This window comes from Aethina tumida, chromosome 1 (assembly GCF_024364675.1).
Source record: "Aethina tumida isolate Nest 87 chromosome 1, icAetTumi1.1, whole genome shotgun sequence".
NCBI classification, from domain to species: Eukaryota; Metazoa; Arthropoda; class Insecta; order Coleoptera; family Nitidulidae; genus Aethina; species Aethina tumida.
In genome coordinates, this window is record NC_065435.1 from 27,169,122 (window position 1) to 27,193,407 (window position 24,286).

General features: G+C 35.9%; 4 protein-coding genes across 4 annotated transcripts; 2 read left to right on the top strand and 2 right to left on the bottom strand.

The window, feature by feature from the left end:
- Positions 1 to 1,696: 1,696 nt before the first annotated feature.
- Positions 1,697 to 2,603, bottom strand: LOC126264359 (putative uncharacterized protein DDB_G0280071). Its single transcript, XM_049962004.1, has 2 exons — positions 2,047 to 2,603; positions 1,697 to 1,865 (listed from the first exon to the last, which is right to left on the bottom strand). The coding sequence occupies exons 1-2, from the start codon at positions 2,601 to 2,603 to the stop codon at positions 1,697 to 1,699; spliced, it is 726 nt and encodes a 241-aa protein (XP_049817961.1).
- A 2,295-nt stretch (positions 2,604 to 4,898) lies between these two features.
- Positions 4,899 to 7,295, bottom strand: LOC126264187 (uncharacterized). The gene is made up of 2 exons (XM_049961042.1): positions 6,215 to 7,295; positions 4,899 to 5,710 (listed from the first exon to the last, which is right to left on the bottom strand). Exons 1-2 carry the CDS (start codon positions 6,425 to 6,427, stop codon positions 5,195 to 5,197), a joined length of 729 nt encoding a protein of 242 aa, XP_049816999.1. The 5' UTR covers positions 6,428 to 7,295; the 3' UTR covers positions 4,899 to 5,194.
- A 2,551-nt stretch (positions 7,296 to 9,846) lies between these two features.
- LOC126264360 (uncharacterized) lies at positions 9,847 to 12,935 on the top strand. The gene is made up of 4 exons (XM_049962006.1): positions 9,847 to 9,850; positions 9,903 to 10,007; positions 10,087 to 12,627; positions 12,700 to 12,935. Exons 1-4 carry the CDS (start codon positions 9,847 to 9,849, stop codon positions 12,933 to 12,935), a joined length of 2,886 nt encoding a protein of 961 aa, XP_049817963.1.
- A 43-nt stretch (positions 12,936 to 12,978) lies between these two features.
- Positions 12,979 to 14,299, top strand: LOC126264192 (uncharacterized). The gene is made up of 2 exons (XM_049961049.1): positions 12,979 to 13,417; positions 13,545 to 14,299. Exons 1-2 carry the CDS (start codon positions 13,040 to 13,042, stop codon positions 13,575 to 13,577), a joined length of 411 nt encoding a protein of 136 aa, XP_049817006.1. The 5' UTR covers positions 12,979 to 13,039; the 3' UTR covers positions 13,578 to 14,299.
- Positions 14,300 to 24,286: the final 9,987 nt, after the last annotated feature.

The following is a 24,286-nucleotide window of genomic DNA, read 5'->3' on the forward strand; positions in this document are numbered from 1 at the left end:
GTTCATCTCGTTGTCTTTTTCTTTTTACGTTATCTATTATTACAATTTTATTCACTATTTAGTCTGCACGGACCGAGTTTTGAAACTCTACTAAACATACATACACATACACAAATAACGAAATCTCACCCAACTAACCCCCAGAAAATTGTACAACAGGTCTCGACAGATCTCAACATGTCTCTACAGGTTACTCTACAACGTTATTTTTGTCAATCCATTCTTCTTTCTTATAACCCAACCATTTGACGAGTAATAAATTACCCCGTCTACGTAAAACCTTTTCGATTAGAAACAGGTCAGGGTGTTTTGTCTTTTGCAGTTCTTGTTCATAAAAACCACCATTGATTATGGTACCCTCAAGATCTTTTAATATGTACGTTCTCGGATTGCTGTGCACCACTTTGAATATCTTGAAAACTTCAGCGGTCCAGTTTGGAGTGTATCCCTTTTCAAACACATGTTTTGCTTTGCTAATTCGTACAAAATCACCGACGGAAAATTTTCCCTGTCCCGTCCATATTTTAATGCCAGCATACACATCTCTGTATAAACGTTCTTCATTTTCCTTGTTCACATCCGATGGTCTCATTTTAATTGTTCGATGCACTGTATTGTTATAATCCGACACTATTTTAGGAATTACGTCTAGCCACTTGTATTCTCCATTCAGTGAAAAATGTTTATACAATTTCTCCTTTATTGTTCGTATTACACGTTCAGCCATCGCTGCTTTTTTGCTGCTAAACGTATTGTAATGATTTATGTTGTGCTGCTTCATCAGTCGCTCGAATGAACTGTTGAAATATTCTGTGCCCTGATCAGTTTGAAGATTTTTCGGTCGTCTGTCCGTCAGTATTTTTGCAAATGCTTTTGCCACCTCGGTCCCCGTCTTAGATTTTAATGGTTCCACCCATAAATACTTTGAGAAACAATCAATCACAACCAGTATGTATTTATAGTTTCTATTGTATTTGGCATACTTGTCCAATATTCCAAGATCTGATTGCCACAAATCATCCAATCCTTTAACAACGGTTTGTCTTCTTGGAAAATTTATACGCATCGGTCGGTGTAGTTCATTTACCAGGTCAATTTTATCGTTGTGGTGTTTGCGATTGTTGTAGTTTTTGTTGTTGTTGCTGCTACCATGTCGAGTCTGTTTAGCCATCTGTCAACTGAAGGGTTTCACTCGCACTTTACTGATTATCTGATTGTGTCGCTGGATCTAATCGGTTCATGAGCCATGATATCCATTCTACAGTTTTATCCAATCTCTCTTTTATAACAATTATTTCGTATTCATGATCCTCAAACCTTTTATCTACATATTCCTTGTTTACTGCGTCGAGAAGGTTCGTGGCTGCCAAGACATTACACAATTTTCGACTTTTACAATCAATATTTCCGTCTCGAGTAAACTCAAAGGGTAGTAAGACGGGTTTGCAATTTTTATGATCCTTATTGCTGAACTCTTTGCGTGAGGACTGTCCGAACTTGTTCAGCCCCATTCTTACACTGATTAAAATGCATTAAAATTTTTAATTTATTATTCCACTCTCTTTTAGTTCTTCAATGATTGAAATAATCTCATTGTCATGTGCGTTATTTCCGGCATGTTTTGACGAAACCAATAGTTTTAGACGTTGTACCAGTTCGTTTACATCATCCCAATAAACGTATTCGATGGGTTTATTCAACGTATTACAGGGTACTCGTCGTTGTTGCCGTCGTCGTTGTTGTTGTTGTTGTTGTTGTCGCTGTACTTCACATCCTCCTCCTCCTCCTCCTCCTCCTCCTCCTCCTCCTCCTCCTCTACTTCCATTGCCAGTTGATGAGCCCTTGTTTGATTGTTCCATAAGCGGCTTAATCACTTTTCTGTATTTTAGCGTATTCGTGCCTCTTATAGAGCCATTAGGTGCATAATTTCTTCGATGTACATTAGTACACTTTAAAATTTCTAAATACGCTTTTGTATCGTGTCTTGTTAAAAAAAACGGGACTTTTTTAAACAGCAACTCGTAAATGCCTTTTCGTCCGTCGTACGTTCGACCTCCAATTGTAAAACGATCCAGTTCGGTATCGAAATTAATTTCAGAATTTCCAATCAACCATCGCTCCGTTTCTACATCGTACTTTACACCGTACGTTTTATCGACCTCCCTATTTTTAGAGTCATTTAAATACAGGTCCAAGTATGAACGAGTCAAAGGAGTGTAGACGATAGTCGACATGTCGTTTGTGCTGTCATATGAACCATCACTGTTACTGTTCTTGGACAAAGTTGATTGTTCCGGATCGTAAAAAATTTCATCTTCAGATTCTAACTGTTTGGAAACGTCATCGTCGTCATCGTCGTCCATTTTCTTCAATTGTGGTGGGTCGCTGTACAACTTTTGCTGTGTTGTTGCTGGTGTGGTCTGTTTTGTAGAATTTTTAAATTTGGCCGTCAATTCAGTTAATGGTTTGGTGATTGGGGTAAATAGTTCACCCAACACTGCTTCACTATCCAATTTGTCTTGTTTAAGTAACTGGTATTTTTTTCGTATGTTGCGGGATAATTCATCGATTTTACGCATAACCTGAGTATTGTTTGACGACATTGTCACGACTGTTTCCGTTGTATGTTAAACTTACACTTTTATATATTGATCAAATCCTTTTCGGAAGCGTCCATTGTCCAGAGGAAAATCTTTAATAATCACTAAACAACCATAATTTTCCCTCCAACAGTCGCAGCACAATTCCTTGAATCGTTCGTACGCCATGTCGGGAGACACATGTTCGTTGTACACATACTTTAAATTTTTCTCGTCCTGTCGAAATAGTACAATTACATTGCTGTTGTCGCGAATGAGTTGCTTGGATACACTGGTGTATGTTTGTGCTACAAACATGGCATCGATATTCTTGTGTCTACACATGGAGTAATACTCGCGAATTTATTCTGTTTTTCACATATAACATCGTCAAATATAAATACCGAATTGCATTTAGCTTCCGACGGTTCAATCAACTCATCCTTGTTACTAAACTGAAAATATTCTATTCCTTTGACACGATTTAAAACGGATTCGAGCAGTTTGTACTTTGGCTGATACAGAGTTTTTGAATATACGTAAATATTTTCAAAACGTACTCCGTTCGGATCGTAAATTAAAGCCAGTAATGCATTTGTTTTTCCACAATTTGAAGGTCCAATAAACAGAGCTCTGAATGAGTTGGGTAACAATTCACCATGCCTTCTGTTTTTTACACCTGTTGCTGCTTCGTCATCAAGATAATCTAGATTTTCAATGGGTAACTTTTGACGTTGTTGTATGTACTGCATGATTGGTTTGTCTTACACTGAAGCAGTTTAAAATTTTGACTAGGTATATAAGTATTTTACAAAGGAATAAAACAAAAGATAAATTTACAGCAAAAAAAAAAATTTATTGTTATTTCTTGAGCAACTCTCTTATAATGCCTAACATTTCAATTGTACATATCATAAGTTTATCGAAACTCTCTGGTTTACATAAAAATTGTAGACAGTGTGATGGATTTATTGCCTCTGAAGAATCGGACATCGAAGATAAGGACGGTGATGATGTGGTAATGTGTGAAGACAACTCAGCGTGTAAACCCATCAGTTGATTGCTTTCGTACACTGCACGGAATATGTAAAAACATTCACAAGTATCGGGTCCCTCGACAGTCGTTGGATTAGCCCAAATACATGATTCAAAATGTGTACCAGAAGATTCGGTGTAAATGTCGCGCACATTAACAACCTTCTCAATTTTATTTTTATACAGTTCAAGTCTCTTGATTTTTTCCCGATCTATACACGTTTGAATAAATTCTTCAATTTTTTCTAAGGTGTACTTGATGATCGGTGACAGCGACGGCGCCGATGACGACGACGGCGACGAAGAGCTCGGTACCGATGACATTTCGAAACTAAACGTTAAATATAGACGGTTAATTAATTTATAGAAATTCATTACAAATACGGAAATATGAAAATATAATTTAGGTGTAGGGTTTATGTGTTACGACTCTGTGTCGATCCGCTAATGATAAACTGCTCTGCCCTATTTAGGATTGTTTATAATCATTAGGCAAACATTAAAATAGTTTTCTCCCAAAATATTTTTCCCACCCAACATGTGGTTGCAATCTTATCAACCACAACAGGTTGAAGGGTGTTTACTGTGTCGAACCGCTAATGATAAACTGCTCTGCTCTATTTAGGATTGTTTATAATCATTAGGCAAACATTAAAATAGTTTTCTCTCAAAATATTTTTGTCACCCAACATGTGGTTGCAATCTTATCAACCACAACAGGTTGAAGGGTGTTTACTGTGTCGAACCGCTAATGATAAACTGCTCTGTCCTATTTAGGATTGTTTATAATCATTAGGCAAACATTAAAATAGTTTTCTCTCAAAATATTTTTGCCACCCCACATGTGGTTGCAATCTTATCAACCACAACAGTTTGAAGGATGTTTACGACCCTGTGTCGAACCAATAATGATAAACTGCTCTGCCCTATTTAGGATTGTTTATAATCATTAGGCAAACATTAAAATAGTTTTCTCACAAAATATTTTTCCCACCCAACATGTGGTTGCAATCTTATCAACCACAACAGTTTGAAGGATGTTTACGACCCTGTGTCGAATCGATAATGATAAACTGCTCTGCCCTATTTAAGATTGTTTATAATCATTAGGCAAACATTAAAATAGTTTTCTCACAAAATATTTTTCCCACCCAACATGTGGTTGCAATCTTATCAACCACAACAGTTTGAAGGATGTTTACGACCCTGTGTCGAATCGATAATAATAAACTGCTGTCATTTTTAGGATTTTTTATTATGATATTTTTACTACTCGTACACACAATTAATTTTACAATACATTTCTTGGTGTAATTATTCTAACTACAGGTTTACATTTTAAATTTCTAAATCTAAACGGATTTTCGAAAACATCCCGCCAGCAATTCATTGCAACAATACTTTCACATTCCTTGTTCTTGTTGATGTTGTTGTTGTTGTTGTTGTTGTCCGCCGGTACGTTGACGTCGACAGGCTTGTTGGATTCCATGTGTTTGCTAGTGTTGTGGACGTTGTGGTGTTTACACAATGAAATATTTTCTCGTTCTATTCACATTGTGATGCCGATATCCAACTTATATTTAAGTCACAGTGCGTACAATTTCACTTAGCGGTAGATACTCCAAAACACAATCGTGCACGATTACGCAATATGCCTTTGTTTTCTGGGGAAATGCGACCCTCGATTCAATTTCCAATTTAACATCTATAGTACCCAGTTTCAGTGCTGTATTTCTTTTGGAGCAATCAATAACAAATATGGTATTATCCTTAAACGTTGAATAATCGAGTAGAGGTTGCTTTGCTTGGGATGCATCATGTTTGAAATTGTTAAAAAACTGAGTATAGTTGTAATGCGATTCGGTATAACTGTGTTTGGCAAAATTCAAACCCTGTCGTTCAGCTGGATAATATTCACCGTTCAACACGACCCGTACTTCCGAGGCGTGCATATTATCAAAGACGGTCGTATCAACCGAATCATTTTCTCTTTTGTCCGATTGAAAAGCAACAATTACAAATCGTGGACTCTCCACAGCTGTACATGTTTTCACACCCCAAATTTCCTTCGTTGATCCAGTTGTTAATTGTGGCAGTTCATGATATTCCCATCTTCTGAATGGTAAAAGTATAGGTTTATCATTTTTTATCGAATCCAACAATTTTATTTTCAGCATGTCATTTGGAACAACAATGGGTGCTTTTAGACAAATGTTGGTCATTTTGATGATACCTGAGGTGGGTGCTGTATCTTTCAAGGATTTACACACAATAGCATCTAGATCGCTTCGAGCTCTGACCAATCTTAAGGTGTGTTTACCAAATTGAGCTAGTTTATAGTCGATAAACAGACCAAACAGATGATGCAGTGGTATTCTTAAAACAAACGTTGACTTGTTCTTGGTCGTAACTAGATTGTTTGGGTAACACCATCCTGCCGTACTCAAAATATTGCTATCCATTTGATTGTAACAAAGATATCCTCTAATTGTGGAGACGATTCCCGGTGTACGAACAGAGTCCACTTCTTTTCCGTTTAGTTCGTAAGTGATATTGTCAAACATAAATGCACCAGCATTGTTGACCAGTGAAACTTCACCTTCACCTCCATCTCTTCTCAGCTCCCCTTCAATCACAATTGCCGCCTCGTGCATCAGTACCCAGGAATCCCTCTGGTTTATGGAGATTTCAATAACGTCGTTATTATTGAACGATTTTATGTATGGGTAATAGGTGCGAGTTTCCATTTTTTGAATTGTTTCGTCGTACCGTGGTTTGCGGTAGACCTCGAACACCTGATTGTACGACGACATTGTAACCCAGTGATTGTAAAAACAATACGTTGTCTAGAGTCAAACGTTGCTTCGGCCTGCGCTTCTGCTTCTGCTTCTGTTTCTTCTTTTGCTGTTGATAATTAAGCTGATTCACACACGATGACGGTTTTTCATATACTGATGGATTTGTACTGTTGTTGTCCGAATTATAGTAATCGAAAGTCAAACCCATTTTACGTGAGCTTTTTCAATTCCAATCGGATAATAATTTCCTCCCCTCGGAAATTAACAGGTTCAAAATTTTGATCCAAAATCTGCAGTGAAATGTTTGAAATTTGATTTCTGTTCACTACGGGGAGATAGATAATATGTCTTGGCGTTTCGTCAATCGCGTAGCCAGGGTTGCTGTCCAATGCAAATTCGTAGATGGTGTGTGTCGGTCTGTCCTTGTAAAACGCACCCGTGGTAATGTTACAGTCGATATGTAATGTTTTCACCTTTACTATATCCACAGGTAAGTCAGATTCGTAAAGTGTTCCTGTTTCTAGAAGTTTTGCCGAAAAACCCAACAATTTCCCAACAGAAGACGGTGTGCTGAAGTCAATTGCAAGTGTTTCGCTATATATTTCACACTTGAGGGTGTTATGGTTAGGTTTTATCGATAAAATCTTTCCTTCCGCTAACTCATCTTCAATGGAATCTTGAATAATTCTCTTTCGTAAATATTTTTCAATATCACTTATTTCATATGCACCCTCGGGGATTTCTATATATCCGATACGATTGGCTATGTTCCGGTAGTTAAACGTATTACAATTTGAATCAATATTCGGAATACTGTTGTACGAATGAAATCCAATTAAGGCGAGCCCGTACTGTACTTCGGGATCCAACTGAATAGGATTTACAAAATCGATATTTAATATGTGGCTGGTACTTGTAAGAGTAAATATATATGACATTGCTCTCACAACGTTTCAAATAAGACTGAGTAATAGTTTAGCTCACTGCTTATTTAACACAAAATAATAGAAAAACGCAACAACAATAATAACAACAACAACAGCAATTGTGGATGTGTGTGTGCGTGTGAGTGCGTGTGTGTGTGTGTGTGTGTGTGTGTGTGTCATCAAATAAAACTCAATTAAAATTAATGATTTTTCTTTATTATTATTATTATAGTATGACAAAGTATTCATTGTTTTATATTGTATAAAAATTTCAAGCAGTAACGACCACAGGATGACTCATTAAACTTCTGCTCAGGGTGTACATTGTAATAAATTTGACAATTTTTTCCCATGTATCGAATTATCTCCAACGGTGGTTGTAAATCCCCAAAACTATCATAATACTTGACTTGATTTCCTCTCTTTGCGTAACAAACCCAGTGAGTTCCGTAATTTGTTGAATCGTCCAGGTTCACGACGGCACTTTCGTTTTTCTTAGGATACAAAGGTAGAGCGTCACGCATAAAAACACCTCTAAAATAGGGTATTTTCAATTGTTTGGCAAATTTGATTATTTCATGATCGTAGAGTGCTCGTGCGGGCACTCTTATCGGTAGTTTTTTGGAATTTTTTCCAAGAACAAACCGTACCCTTTTGGGTTTTTTCGTAAGTACAATCCACTACCCTTTTTTCCTATTTGCTCCATGCGTTGATTGTGTCGTTTCTGTTCATCTAGATTCTTTTTTGCATTTTTCGCGTCGATTATTGTTTTTGCCACACCGGCAGCACCACCCATTAATGCTCCAAGACTTGATAAACCAGCGAGAATTGGCAGTAACGGCAGAATTCCTCCTTGTTTCGAACTAAACGGAATTGTTCTAGGTATCTTCACGTTTTTTCGACCCCCAATTCGTTTAGTGTTGACTTTGGCTATTTTTATTGCCGCTGCAGCGATTTTTCGTAGTGACTTGCTACCTGGTTTTATGTCGACCGATTTTAAAATCTTTTTATCGATTTTGTCGACAATGTCTTTCTTGAATGAAATTTTTGATTGGTGTTGTGTACGATGACCCATTCCGAGCTTCCTTTTTATCTTCATTCCCGTTGTTACAAGCCACGCGGCTGCTTTTTCACCCAAATTAGCGTTCTTGGATTTTACACGGTTCCACGCCTCGTTTTCCAAAACAAAGTCTGCCTTGTGTCTATCCTGCAGCGATTTATTTTCCTCGTAGGCAATGTCGTGTCGTTTACAGGCTTTGTCCAACTCGTTGATACCTGTATCACCTCTCGCTAGTCGTTTTTTCAATTTTGTACCAGGACCACAGTACTGATAAAATGGTAGATGTAATTCAAACGGTAAGTTGTCAATAACAGAGTTTAATAAACCATTACCGCGATACTCAATGACCAACATTGAAATGAAATGTCAGCACTCTGTACATCATATTTATCACCGATGTTTTCAAACAGTGAGGTAATTGAAAAAAAAACATTCAAATTTATTTGTAACGTATATTTTTAATATTAAATTTTTTCTCAATACAATATATATATATATATATATATATATATATATATATAATATATTATTTATTTCGTCTTTTTGCATCGAGGGAGACGGCTATTCCCCTCGCTGTTGCACTTGATGAATCCGCAATGATGCGGAGCCGTCTAGCCTCCATTTGGAGACCAGCAAGTGTCGCCGCAGCCTCAACGGCGCGGCGCTCTGCCGCTTCGGCTTTGGCTACAGCGGCCTTAGCCACCGCCTCTGCTGCCACCACCTCAGCGTCCTCCGCTGCCGCATCTGCCTCAGCCTCTCTCCTCAATCGTTGGTGACGTTCACCCTCGCGACGTCTAAACGCCTTTCTTTCCCCACGAGTGAGACCGTGAGGTGGATACCGGATGATCGGTAGATTCTCCGTCCTTACGTAAAAATCTGTGTCAAAAAAGGAAGGCCCGCCGCAATCGTCGTCCCAATTTTCCTATATAAGAAAATATATGTTTAATAAGTAAATTGTAATAATATAATAAACTAAAAACTCACCTCAATCACGTTTGCCCTGACTGACATATTGCCAATGATTTTAAGAATTAAATAAAAATTCTAGACTGTCTAATTCTTCAGAATACAAATGGTTTTAAAGAAAATACCCCACTCTGGAATTCACTGTTTACACCTACACCCTTGTTGTCAACCACTCACAAGTAACCATCCACTCCCATCAAATAGATAAAAAGAAACAACCACCACCTAATGAAGTGAAACAATCACCACCCTAGAAGAAACGCCCCCACATTCGAAATGTAATGGTAGGGATGGTGGTGGTACAAGGTCTTATATTTAGAGTCTTCCGCTCAGATTTTCATATTCTTACATTAACCATCAGTTTATTAACACTGTTGACTGTTATTTGAAAGAATAGCTCTGTTGATCATCCTCACGAATATTTTTGTTTGTATTTTTTATTTTATTTTTAGACTTCTACTTCACCTTTTTATTCTGCTATCATGGGTAAGTTGTTTTTATTTATTTTTATTTATTTATTTATTTGTGTTTATTACAGAAAACAACGCATTCCACTTTGTGAATGATAATGATGATAATAATCTTGAATCTTCAGACATCATTTTCTACGTTATAGATGAACTTGGCTTGACACCAAACAATGGTAAATTGATTTATAAATATATATATGTATACAAATTATTTATATATTTATTAATTTATTTATATTTTTTTTCCAAAAGCTGAATCCTCCGTTGTAGATAATGACGATGAGTCCTACAACATGAGTTTACACATAATAGATGAGATTGAATCGCAAGAACAACAACAACAACAACAACAACCACAACAACAACAAGCATTTCAAGTTGTAGACGATGTTGAACAATCGACTGTCCGTTTTAACCTAATCCAGCGAGCTGTTTCCTTTAAAATTAACCCCGTTCCGGAGAACATTCATCCCGTGAATTGGATACGCAACGGAATAACCTCAATTGTTCAACATTCATTGGAGGGACTCAATCCGGAGGATCGCGTCGGGTTTTCGTTTTCTGGTAGTGAACTTGTTCGCGGTGAAGCCTGGGCACGCTTCAAACCAAGGCATTCAGTGTCCGCTGATGAGGTGCTCGATTTGGTGCAATCAGTATACCAATCTAATTCGGCTGGTGTGAACACTGAAACTTTTCAGATAAAAGTGACGGTTATTAAGATGCCTGTGGGTATGGGGCGTGCCCAGAAAACAAAATATAATAGTTTCGAAGAAGAATGTGCTGCAAGAAGAGGTATTATTGTTATAAAAAATTCAGATAACCTTTGCCTGCCACGGGCACTTGTAGTGTTAATCGCGAAACTGACCAGTGATCCACAATTCGTACAGGTTCGCCGGGACATTGGACAACTACAAGGAATACGAGCTATGGAACTGTGCCAGAGAGCGGGTGTTGATATTCCCGCAGAGGGTGCCGGGATTCAGGAGTTGCAAGCATTCCAAAGGGTTTTATCCGAATACAGAATTACAGTGTTCAAATACGGTGCCGGTGGACGAGAGGTGATTTTTAAAGGACAAAGTGAAGGACCAACCCTTAATTTGCTACTCCACAAAGAACATTACAACGCGATTGTATCGTTAACCTCTGCGTTTTCCTGTGATTACTACTGCGAAGAATGTAATCTTCCCTACAATACACGCGTCAACCATCGTTGCAGTGGGATTTGTCCGTGCTGTCGTGAATCACCACGGTGCGAGGCTGAGGAGAAAATAGAGTGTGTGGATTGTCATCGTCACTTCAGGAGCCGGAAATGTTTGGAAAATCATCTACGGATTAAGAAGACATCCAACGTGTGTGCCGACTTGCGATTGTGTCAAAGGTGCTTTAAAACTGTCGATGGAAAACGTAGGCATGAATGTAGTGAAATTTTTTGTAAGATCTGTAAAAAACACCATCAGATAAATCAACAGTGTTATATTCAGCCAAACACAAAGGAACCCTGCCTTACTGATTTATTATTCATATTTTACGATTTGGAAACACGACAGGACACCATTCAGACCGACGGCAGTGCAGTGCATGAAACCACATTGTGTGTGTTTAAATTGTGTTGTTCCAACTGTTTAGATACGGAAGTGGAATTTTGTGAAAAATGCGGCGTAAGGACCCACGTAATTATCAACAACCCTATTGAAAATTTTATGAACTTTGTGTTGAATCAAAGGAAAATTTTCAAAAGAGTGACTGTGATTGCACATAACGGTCAAGCATTCGACCATCAGTTAATCCTGAACTATATTCTCACCAAAACAGACATCAAGCCAAACTTAATTATGCGGGGGACAAAAATTATTTTGGCTGAGGTGGGAAATGTGCGATTTTTGGACTCGCTAAATTATTTTCCAATGGCTCTGGCAAAGCTACCTAAAGCTTTCGGCCTTGCTGGAAACTTTAAGAAGGGTTATTTTCCACACTTGTTTAACACCCTGGAAAATCAGCAATACGTGGGTCCTTTACCATCTGCTGAATTTTACGGTCCGAATCAAATGAAGCCCGAGGACCGACATACGTTTTTAAACTGGCATCAAGAACATCAGAATGATGTTTTTAATTTCCAGGAGGAAATCGTCGCATATTGCAAGTCGGACGTGGAAATACTAATGAGAGCCTGTCTTTCATTTAGGTCGATGCTTCTTAACGAGTGTAAGGTTTGTCCATTCACCGAAGCAACAACAATAGCATCAGCGTGTAATAAGGTGTTTGCACGAAACTATCTGGAAGCCGATACAATCGCCGTTATTCCCCGTGGTGGTTACCGATTGGCTGATAATCAATCGGTTATCGCTTTACAATGGTTGTTGTGGGAGGAGAACGTACGAGGAATCACCATACACCACGCCGGTACAGGTCGAGAACACCTAGTAGGAGGACGACTCAAAGTTGACGGTTTTAACGAGGAGCAGCGTCAGGTATTCGAGTTTCACGGTTGTTACTTCCATGGATGCACCAGCTGTTTCAAATTTCACCGAGACACATCGATTGGAGGAGGTAAAATGGATACCATGCGAAATCGTTACGAGGCCACCACCTTTAAAACGACTCGACTTCGCAACCTGGGATTTGAAGTCATCGAAATGTGGGAATGTAACTTCCGCGCATTATTAAAACAGAGTTGTGAAGTGCGTGATTTTGTCGAAAACCATCCCGTGTTGGCAACATCACCATTGAATCCTCGTGACGGTTTTTATGGAGGCCGAACCGGAAACACTGTTACTTACTACAAATGTAACGAGGGTGAGCGCATCAAATACATCGATGTATGTTCATTGTACCCTTTTGTGTGCAAGTACGGCCGATTTCCTCTAGGACACCCCACAATTTATGTAGGATCTGCAGCCCGGGACATTGATTTATCCACCGTAGATGGCATGGTGAAATGTAAAATTTTACCACCCGCGCAGTTGTACCACCCCGTTCTCCCTGTCAGGATGAAGGGAAAGTTAATGTTCGCCCTTTGCAACAGCTGTGGTAAAAGTTCACAGCAGCGTGAGTGTTGCCATACGGAGGAAGAACGATTGTTCACAGGGACATGGGTAATTTGAAAGCATTGGAAAAAGGCTACAGGATTGTGGAAGTGTTTGAAGTGTGGACATACGAAACGCGTCAATACAACCATGCGGCGGGTCAGCCGGGTTTATTTACAGAAATGATGAATAAATTCATCAAAATTAAACAGGAAGCCTCCGGCTGGCCCGCGGATTGCATAAACGATGTGGTGAAACAACAACAATATCTAGTGGATTTTGAAGAAGCTGAAAAAGTGAAGCTAACACCGGAACGCATCGAAAATAACCCTGGTCTTCGATCCCTCGCCAAATTAATGTTGAATTCGTTCTGGGGAAAGTTTGGACAACGTGAAAACCAACCACAAACAACCATCGTCAACGATCCTCAGGAATGCTTTGATCTCCTTGCGCATCCGTCGAAGAATGTCAACAGTATAACTCCTGTGAATGAACAAACTGTTGTAATCAACTGGGAGTACGCCGACGAGGCTGTGGAATCTCTGCCTACTGTGAATGTGGTAATTGCAGCTTTTGTTACAGCACAGGCCCGTTTGAAGTTGTACGAATATCTAGAGATGTTGGATACACGTGTTTTATACTACGACACCGATTCCGTTATCTATGTGTCAAGCAACCATTTTCCAGATCCCCCGACTGGAAAATTCATTGGAGACATGACCGATGAGCTGGAGGTATACGGTATCGGTTCCTACATCACGGAATTTGTTTCGGGCGGGCCGAAAAATTACGCATACTCGGTGTGGTCAACGACGAAGCAGTGTATCGAACATGTTTGTAAGGTGAAAGGGATCGCCTTAACATACAGTGCTTCTCGGTTGATTAATTTTGAGAAAATTAAACAAATGGTTCTAGAAAAAACAGATTCCATTCGTTTGACGTCGATGAACTTTGTGCGGACAAAAGATCATCGTGTAGTAACCAAAGAGGAGACAAAGACATACAGAACGAATTCAACAAAGAGACTCTTCATGGATGACAACAGTTCTCGGCCATTCGGGTACAAGGTCCCTAGGAACTAATTAAGTGGAAATTAAAAATTAATATAATAATATAAAAAAAAGGTAACTTTGAATTATTAATATTATATAGATATATATGGTACATACAATTTGTCTATTTTGTTTTTGATATATTCAACGCGTACAACCGGGTGAGAAACGGACTTGTACACTCAGCCTACATCGCAGCCACCACAACTACACTTATGAGCCTCAGTCAAATAATCAATCACAAAAAAGGTGTATCACTACAAAAATTACCATTGAATAATTAATATTGTATATGTATGTTTTCTGTTTAGAAACACGGTATTTGCACCAATCAACGACTGGGATTCGAAAGCAACAACGAAAGAAAGAACTTTTTCACCTCTTTTTCATGTATCGAAATAACAAAATGTATAATAAATTGTAATATAAATGTACAATAATAAATTGTAATATAAATGTACAATAATAATAATAAATTGTTAACTGTTTTTGTTTTTAATATGTAATAAATCATAATTATAAATTAATTGCATTTTCATTCACTCTTGCGTCTTCCTACGTTTTTGGCCTGAGGTGGCCCACGACTCATACACTCGTGACGTCACTTCTACGCTTTTGGTCTGAAGTGGCCCACGAACAGGTAAAAATAAACAAATGCGCGCATACGCGTCTTCCTTCGCTTTTGGTCTGAAGTGGCCCACGAAAGGTGCGCATGTCATACACTCGTGACGTCACTTCTACGCTTTTGGTCTGAAGTGGCCCACGAAAGGTGCGCATATCATACACTCGTGACGTCACACCTACGCTTTTGGTCTGAGGTGGCCCACGACAAGGGTGGCGCTTGCCCACATACCGACAAAGGCTATAAACCATCACAAACAGATGAGTGGCGCGTGCCCACATGCCGACAAAGGCTACAAACCGCCCCAAACAGAGGGGTGGCGCGTGCTCACTTGCCGACAAAGGCCAGCAACCACCCAAACAGATGGGCGGCACGTGCCGACAGGGTCGTGACGTCACTCCTACGCTGTTCGTCTCAAGTGCCCCACTGGCGCCGGAGGGGAGGGGGGAGTCGTGACGTCACACCTACGCTGTCTGTCTCAAGTGCCCCATATTCTACTAACATTGGTATCTTAGTGTTGTGGGAGAGTGATAACCCAACCAAAAGTGAAAGAGAAAAATTCAGTGCATAGTTGAAAATTGTCGCTCACTAATTCAAGCTGAAAGAATCAACCACGTTAATTTACTGTTGATTTAAAAAAGTGAAATATTTAAACAATTACAATAATGGCAACTTTTTGTTTGAGGATTTCGATTACGAGTGCTGAAAAATCACGGAAATCACGAACTTTCAAGTTTCAGTAGCAACGAAGGAATTTTGTTTATCAAATAAAAGAAAATAACATTTATGTTGCTAAGATTACGTTTCCTTGTGACATGTGCCACACGTTACAATATAAACAAAACGTCCAATGACCAATTAAACCATATTCGAAATATGTAATTTAGAAAAAAGTTGTCATCTTTCAAGTAATTTTGATTTGTTTCTTTCATTGTATTAAAATTACATCAAATTGTGGTTATATTTTTATTATATTTCTATTTGTTTTAATTGACAGTGTCATCAAATTGACAGAGAAAAGAAATATCGAGATGATTTTTCGATTTGTTATAATAACTTTAATGACAGTGATTCATTTATTTAATGACCACGTTACAAATCACATCTGTGTGTGAAATGATATGGACAAATTGCACGTGTTGATTACCAGGAAACTTTTGCACAAACAATCAGTTCAATACGATCGTTACTATATTTGGCTCTACAAAATAATCACAAAATCAAGTAACTAGACGTAAAGACAGCATTTTTATATGGAGAACTTGAAGTCACCTATTTATGACTTAACAAGAAGGGTTGGATCATGACAAAAACATGGTATGTAAATTGAACAAGTCACCATATGGGTTAAAACAATTCCCTTGCTGCTGGCATGCCAAATTCGTCTCTACACCGAAAAGAGTTTTAGTATTTATATGGAACAAATTTTAAACAGAATTGAAATGACTAATGCTGATCCTAATACTGTTCCAGTCGACCCTAACATAAAGCTACAGTAGAAAGATACTACCTCACTTCTGCTCTTCATAATAACACAGCTCGTTCCGTCAAATTTTATTTGGCTACCATCGCAAATAATCTGACTTAGAGACAATAGATTTGTTGCCAATTTAGGAACACATAATACTTTTGTAAAAAGCACCTTTTTGTTTTGACCTTCATCGTCATAATGGTCCAACCTCACTTGTTCTGAGCATTGCACAGATTATACTTTGTTGTTTGCGACTCTGACTTTATGTATGACAGGAGCCGTCATATTTTCAAGCATGTTCTTACGTCTTGTCATGTGTGACGATGCATCGGAAGCCACTTACCATGGGTCATTTTGGCTGGATGTTGCCTCAAATGCAGCAGCATATGATGAACTACTTGCTTTTTGTTGAACATTCTTGGTTCTGGATTTGCATTTGAGGACTTTTATGACCTTACTTGTTACAAGTGTAGCACCTTGGACCCTTACTTTGTTTCTGTGGTTGTTTTTAATTTTCTTGATGACAGACAATACTGTTGAGTCACTTTCAGGTTGTTTAACATCTTGTGATAGTTTTGATTTCACAGAAACAGAAGGTTTCTTCATGCCGGAGCTTTCAATAGCAATAATCATTGGTTGATAGGATTCTGGTAGACCGGAGAGTAGCACTGTAAATAGCCATTCATCGTCAACTTCGAAACCAATGTTTCTGAGCTTGTGAGCGGTACACATTATTTTACTCATATATTTCTCTACGTTTTAACATGCAGTATGTGAAGTATTACAGAGATCATGCAGCAGCCCATCACAGCGTGTCAACCAAGATTTATCCCATACTTATTTTGCAGTACTACTCTCTTGTATGTGCACGTAATTTATTGAGTCAACTAGTAAATTTATCTTAGTTTTTGCCTTTGTGTCTCGTTTTGTGTCCACAATGACACATGTGGGGGGTTTTATGCAGTCCACAACTTCTCTTGCTGTAGATGTGTTTCTATAGCAAATAACCAGGTGACGTAATTATCTCGGCCGGTTAACTTTTCAATTAATGCCAATTGATTGTTTGCTGACAATTTAAGAACCCTTATTCCAAATGTTACGAGAAATCACCTTTCAATTGTCGTATTGACGTTTTAGGTTAACTTTATTACTTTTCTCAGTAAATAAGTCTTTCTGGGCTTAAAAGAATTTATTATTTCTCAAGAAAAATTTATATTTAAGAATTTAGTTTATTACAACTTAACTGTCCACAGGCGCACAATTCAAATTACAATTTTAACAGTTTATGTGTAGTTTCAGTGCACTCCTACCTGGTCATCGCATCAGTTACAATTGGCATCCCAAGAGGAGATGAAACATTATTTGTTTTAAGTTGTGTCAAAATTGTTCATTCTTTATAGTAGTGTAAGCTACATTGCGCTGTAAATTAGATTTTTTTTAGAAGAATCCTTCAAGTAAACTAATTAGGGTTAACAAGACAGCATTAAGTTAACTAAGGAAAGCATATTATCAAATTTAGTACGCTGGGTCAGCTCCTGGAGTAATATTTATACGATACACATTCTCCACATTTTGGCAGATTGAAATAACCTCTTTCCGTAGTTCGCCAAAGAGCATTATAGGATCGGATACCGAACAAAATAAAATTACACAAAGATCAGTTGTCAAGATTGTCAAGGAGTTGTCAAAGAATACGAACCGTATTCCATATCAGTCTTCACAATATTGCCAAACTAATTTAAGTGTTTCTTTTCAATGAAAACTTTTTTCTAAATGTTAGTGTATTGACCTTTTTGCTTTAATTCAATTCAAAATACATAAATTTGAACACTGAACAATTTCTAACATTATCTCAGTCATCTAAATCTTATCAATATTAAAATTTGCCCTAATATATATTATTCTTTTCCTTGAAAAATATTACATTTTACCAGTGTGCGTTTATATTCGGATTCAAACTCAGATAAATAAACTATATGTAGTTTGAGGAGAAAAGACAAGCCAAGTGAAAATCTCAATAAAACCCAAAAGTCTGCCGGCGCTTCATGAGGCCTTAAGATTAAAATATCGGAACTAGAGGGTGAACTACAACGAATGAAAGTAAGTAATGCAGTAAGCTGTCTGCTAAACTACAGACACCTTCGGTAAATCCTGGAAATACTCCTAATCCTTTCTCCCAACTAGCCACCCCACACCTCCAAACCGCAAGTTTTCCACGAAGTGGGTCACGCCTATAAAGGTGATATCTAAATCGTCTGATGATGACGCATCCCTGTGCTCACCGAAAGGACATGAAAGTACTGGAAGTCTTTATATCCATTAAGGTCAAAAGCCAAAAGTGAATAATTGGAACAGTTTACCAGCATCTGGTTCTGATTTTTATTCCAATCATTGTGCATCAGTGGATATATTTTTAGTAACTGGAGATTGAAACCTGCCCCGAGTGAATTGGACTAATGATGAGTATAGTGTTTTCATGAGTTCTGAGGTTTACTCATTAAACTATCACTTGTCATTAGTTGATTGGGATTTACTTTTTAGCAATATGGATGTTAATGATTGTGAGCACAAATCTTATGAAATTTTATAAAATATGTTCCAACTTGATCTACCTGTAAAAATATTTAAGAACTATGTTTCTTAAGTTGTTCTATAAAGGGCTTATGACATTAACAATTCGTTATTCCTTTGCAGATATTTGAATTTCGTTGTCATAAACAAATTTGAATATTTTTCATAAAATCAAGTAGCACAAATAGATTTCTTTATTTGGTTACCACCAAACTTTAATCAGTTCATATCGAAACATACCTCTCTTATACATAATTTGTTTTCAGAATAAATTCAATAAATTAAGATTGAAATCTGAAAGTACGATGTAAAAGGCAAATGCTGGAAAGATTCTAGTGGCCCAAGAATTGGATTTAAATGTACGTATAATTTTCATCTGTATTCAAGATTTTTATAATTAATGATATATTTTATGCTAAAACACACACAATTAAATTATTTAATTTAAATAAAAAACAAATAAGCTATTTCGACGATTCGTTGGACATCAGGAATTGACACATTGACAGACTGATTACTATCATATAAATGAAGATGAAATGTGCTATGACAAAGCCACATATCGGGAAATATAAAAAAAAATCCAAGAAATCAAAAAAAGTACAAGCAAAAATCCCAATAAAGAAGAAAACAGCATTACCAAAAGTTCTACCAAAAAGGCTGAGGACTGGAATGTTCCCGTTGGAGTTCCACATATCTGTCTGTGTATAAAGCAGGTACTTTCATTTTGAGAATTAAGCATGTTTATAATAATTATAATTTTATAATTGTGGCGAAGAAATTTTTCCTATTGTAATCTGTACTCTATGACGGTAAATGCGTTTCCTAAATAATTATGTTGTATATATTATAAATAATTATGTTATATATAGCTGTAAATCTTTCTACTGAAAAATTGGTGGTTGAAAAAATCGACAATGTGTCGAAACCATTTTATAACACCAAACTAAATTTTCGACTTAAGTTAAACTAAGTAATTTTATTTGTAAAGTTAAGTTATATTTAATTATTTGTGAATCTCATTTATAGTCTTCCAGTGTAGGTTGAAATATAAGGATGAGATTGATTCGAAACAGTTCTACCATCAACAATATTATAACAAATCGAAAAATCATCACGATATTCCTTTGCTCTGTCAATTTGCTGACACTGTGGATTAAAACGAATAGAATTATAAGAAAAGATATAACTGAACCACAATTTGGTGAAATACAATATAAGAATCAAATCAAGTTTTGCTTGGGAGAAGACAACTTTTTTGCTAAATTACATACTTCTGACATATGTCATAAGGAAACGTAATCTTAGCAACATAAATGTTATTTTATTTTTTGACAAACAATTGAAACTTGAAATAAATGTCGACGAGAGATCTGCAACTGATTTGATTTCAGTGACTTTCAGGGCACGTAATCTAAACCTTCAGACAGTAAGTTGCTATTTTTGTAACTGTTTAAATATTTCACCTTTTTAAATCAACAGTAAATTCACGAAGGTGATTCTCTCAGCTTGAATAACTGAGCGACAGATTTCAACACTGAAATTTTCTTTTTCAACATTGGTTATCACCCTTAAATGATATACTAATCTTTCCATATTTGATAATTTTATATCGCAAATTATTTAGATTCCTCATGTCTGGATGACAAATTCAAATAATATCAACACAACTTATAAACCAAATCATAAAATAGTAATTTCTATTTTACAATTTTCTGCGTAAATATTGATTTGCAATCTTTGTTCGGTTGAAACTTATAATTAATGGCTTTATCATTTGCAGTTCTGCTAAAATTTTCATCTACTTTGGTGCATATATATTTTTGGTGTCTCCATATTTTCTTGACAATATGCGTGTTTTGGCAACACACTGACAACATCGAGAACTAAAGATGGAGTATTTTCGTTCTGCTTATTCGCGATACTGATCATAGAATGAAGGTATTTTATACTACCAAACATCGCGGACCCTTGTATCCTATTAAGCAGTATTCTTCTAAATTATCTATAATAATAATAATAATAATAATATCATAATTGAAATGAAAGTTTATGCTCTTATAGACATTCAAGAAGTGAGACACAATTTACTTGCTTTACCTATATGCTCCATACTTGCTTTAAAAATATGTTAAAATCGTGGTAGTAACTCTCCATATGCGTTGGGATGTACATGGAGTTCTTAGGATGCTTTATTTAAATTTGCCATCTGTAAAATGAAATAATTATTGAGGGTATTGCAAAAATTATCTTAAAAAATTGATTGAATATATCATATTGTAGAAGAGATTGAAAAACACAGTGACCAAAGGTTTTTTTGAAAGAAGGAAAATAACGGAGCGATTTTTAATTAGGGATGACTCAATTTGATTATACGTCGATGTAGTGCACTGATTCAGTTAACCAAAGGGGCGGTATATATAACACGATATTGTACACTAAATACTCTCTGTACCATGTAATATTGTATAACTTTGATTAACTTTTGATATATATACAAATCGGAATTCTTTTTTATAGTTTTTAAGACATCTTGGTGTTTTGATAATACATCATATGCCTAACTTTACTTAAATGAATTTTAATATGATTGGTAATATTTTGATTCAGCAAAATTAAAGCCCACGGGAATTTTTCATATGACTTGATTTTCGAGAATTTCATGACGAATTAACACTATTTGAAATCAGAGCTCTAAAATAGATATATTTTGTTATTAGTGTAACTGTTCCAATATGATTGAATAAATGCAACAAATTATGTAGCTAAGGGAAATCAAATTTAAAAAACAATACAACACTTATTGTAAATTAGCAACTGTTATTTACAATTGTTCCTACAACTTAATTTGAAATATTAACAATTTCAACATTCAAGAGATGCTGTGAAACTTGAGAACACTAGGTATCTCATCATTCAAAAACTCAACAACTACAAACACGCCATCAATTTATTTCAGATGTAATTCATAACACATAATTTCTTAAAAGAGTCAAATTTGATGATTAACATCAATGGATTGAATTTAAATGGAAAATGTGTAGGGTTTAACATAATGGTTAAGGCATGAGTAATACCATATGGAATAAATAATGAAATTATTTACTAACAATTTCTTAAAACAGGAGAATAAGTTTTTGAGAACTCTGGTCCTGTACGTTTGTTTTGTAAACTAACTGACAACTGATATTTCAGTTATTTCATTTTGCTTGTTGGTCGATTTTATATTGGCGATACCAAATATAGAAAGATGATTCTAAATTGTCGAGATATTCTGAACACAGGATTCTATAATAATAATGGAGGAGCTATCCTTCTGTGACAGTTAACAGTGAAACATTCTTCTGATACAATTTAATTTACAATGCGAATAAACATCTTATTATTGAAAATAAAGCTTACGCTATAACAGAGTCAAGAATTGAGACACAATTTTCTTAGAAAAGCATTTATTTGGAATACCGATCAGACATGTGTCAGATGATGATATTCTTCCAGGTAAATAGAAAGGAAGAAGAACTGCCTTCGTTGCTATTGAACCCAGATTATGTACAAAACTATTTTTTGGTAAATTTACCTTCTAAACTTGTTCATTTAGTTATTGCGAAGAGCACAAAAAACTTTTATTTATCTTCTAAAGGGTTCTTATCCCATCAAATAACATTCGCAAAGTTCAATTTATATTGTGCATAACAATCTTCAAGTTTTGATTCACCACCACGATTTGAACTTTATTTTAAAGCAAGTATGGAGCATGTAGGTAAAGTAAATTGTGTTTCACCTCTTGAATGTTTATAAAGATTTTTTAGAAAAATACTAATTAATAGGATCCCAGGTTCCTAGAGTCGCGATTATAAATCAGCAACTAAGGCCAAGTTGTCCAATTTGTCAGCTCTCAAGAAAACGTGGAGACACTTAAAATATATATGCACAAACGTAGATGAAAATTTCAACAAAATTACAAATGATACAGCTATTAATTATAAATTTCATCTGAACAAAGATTGCAAATCAGCAAATTGTAAAGTAGAAATCACTTTTTCATGATTTTGTTAATAAAATGTGCTGACATTATTTGAAGTTGTCATCTAGAGATGAGGAATCTAATTAAATTTTGACATAAAATTAGCAAATTTGGAAAGATTGGTATCTTAGTGTTATTTGAGGGTAATAATCCAACCAAACGTGATAGAAAAATTTCAGTACCTAGTTGAAATTTGCCGCTCACAAATTCTTGCTTAAAGAATCAACTAGGTGAATTATCTTTTGATTTAAAAAGGTGAAATATTTAAACATTTACAATAATAGCAACCTACTGTCTGAAGGTTTCGATTACGAGTTACTGAAATCAAATCAGTTGCAGATCTCTCGTCGACATTTATTTTGAATCAAAGAAATACTGTCTGTGATTCTGCAGATAATTAACATGTGAATAGAAATTGTTTTTGTTAACATTGTTAACTTTATACTTAAATGCCGATATATATTTTGTTGCTAAGAGAGGTGAGGGATGTCGTCTTTCAAGTAAATTTCATTTGATCTTACATTGTATTAATATTACATCAAGTTGTGTTTCAGTTATATTTTTTGGTATAATTCTATTCGTTTGAATCCACAGTGTCAACAAATTGACAGAGCTAAGAAATATCGAGATGAGATGAGTTATACTAAATGGTAGAACTGTTCCGAATCAAATTCATCCTTATATTTCAACCCACACTAAATGACTATAAATGTGATTCCCAAATATTTATATATAATATAACTTTCCAAATAAAACTACTTTGTGTACCTTTAAGTTATGTGGTTAATTTAATATAAGTTTGGTTGTTAATAAATGGTTTCGACCCATTGTCGATTTTTTTAACCTTCAGCTATTCAGTGGAGGTACTGAGTTATATGGAACATATTTTTTTAGGAAACACATTTAGTGATTACAGTACAGATTAAAATATAAGGAAAAATTACTTCGGCACTAATCTAAAATTATAATTGCTATAAACAAGCTTCATTCTCAGATGATAGATGAGTTGAAACCTAGATCCACACTATGGAAACATTTCCATAAAATGAAAATACTTGCTATATACAGAGATAGATATGTGGAACTCCAACGGATACATTCCAGTCCTCAGTCTTTTTGGTAGAACTTTTGAATACGGTTTCTTGGTAATGATGTTTTCTTCTTTATTGTGATTTTTTTTTGTACTTTTTTCGGATTTCTTGGATTTTTATTCATATTTCATAGCCTCAGAGAAAATATTTCCCGATGTCGTCAGGTTTTGTCACGGCTCATTTCATCTTCATTTATATGATGGTAATCAGCCTTTCCATGTGAACGTAACTCGTCGTGCCCAACGAATCGTCGAAATACTTTAAAAAAGATATATAAAATTAATATTAAAGATTAATTTTATTATATATACCAATTTTATTTGTTTTTCATTTAAATTATATAATTTAATTGTGTGTTTTAACATAAAATATGTCATTAATTATAAAAATCTTGAATACAGATGAAAATTATACTTACATTTAAATCCAATTCTTGGGCCACTAGAATCTTTACACCATTTGCTTTTTCATCGATCGATTTCAATCTTAATTTATTCTGAAAACAAATTAATTAGGTATTAATGTGTTGTTTTAAGGAGCGTCATATACATGAAAGTTCTTATTCTTTGTTTAGTTGGGATTCCTGTAAGTAAATTAA

What these genes read in the sequence shown, in the direction of transcription:
- LOC126264192 (XM_049961049.1), top strand. Translation starts at nt 13,040, where the DNA reads ATGATGAATAAATTCATCAAAATTAAACAGGAAGCCTCCGGCTGGCCC. An exon ending in CTCTGCCTACTGTGAATGTG is followed by an intron (nt 13,418 to 13,544) that starts GTAATTGCAGCT and finishes ACCATTTTCCAG; the next exon opens with ATCCCCCGACTGGAAAATTC.
- LOC126264359 (XM_049962004.1), bottom strand. Translation starts at nt 2,603, where the DNA reads ATGTCGTCAAACAATACTCAGGTTATGCGTAAAATCGATGAATTATCC. An exon ending in TTTACAATTGGAGGTCGAAC is followed by an intron (nt 1,866 to 2,046) that starts GTACGACGGACG and finishes AAAGTGATTAAG; the next exon opens with CCGCTTATGGAACAATCAAA.
- LOC126264187 (XM_049961042.1), bottom strand. Translation starts at nt 6,427, where the DNA reads ATGTCGTCGTACAATCAGGTGTTCGAGGTCTACCGCAAACCACGGTAC. An exon ending in TGAGAAGAGATGGAGGTGAA is followed by an intron (nt 5,711 to 6,214) that starts GGTGAAGTTTCA and finishes GAATATCATGAA; the next exon opens with CTGCCACAATTAACAACTGG.
- LOC126264360 (XM_049962006.1), top strand. An exon ending in TGGCTTGACACCAAACAATG is followed by an intron (nt 10,008 to 10,086) that starts GTAAATTGATTT and finishes TTTTTCCAAAAG; the next exon opens with CTGAATCCTCCGTTGTAGAT. An exon ending in TTACTACAAATGTAACGAGG is followed by an intron (nt 12,628 to 12,699) that starts GTGAGCGCATCA and finishes GATTTCCTCTAG; the next exon opens with GACACCCCACAATTTATGTA.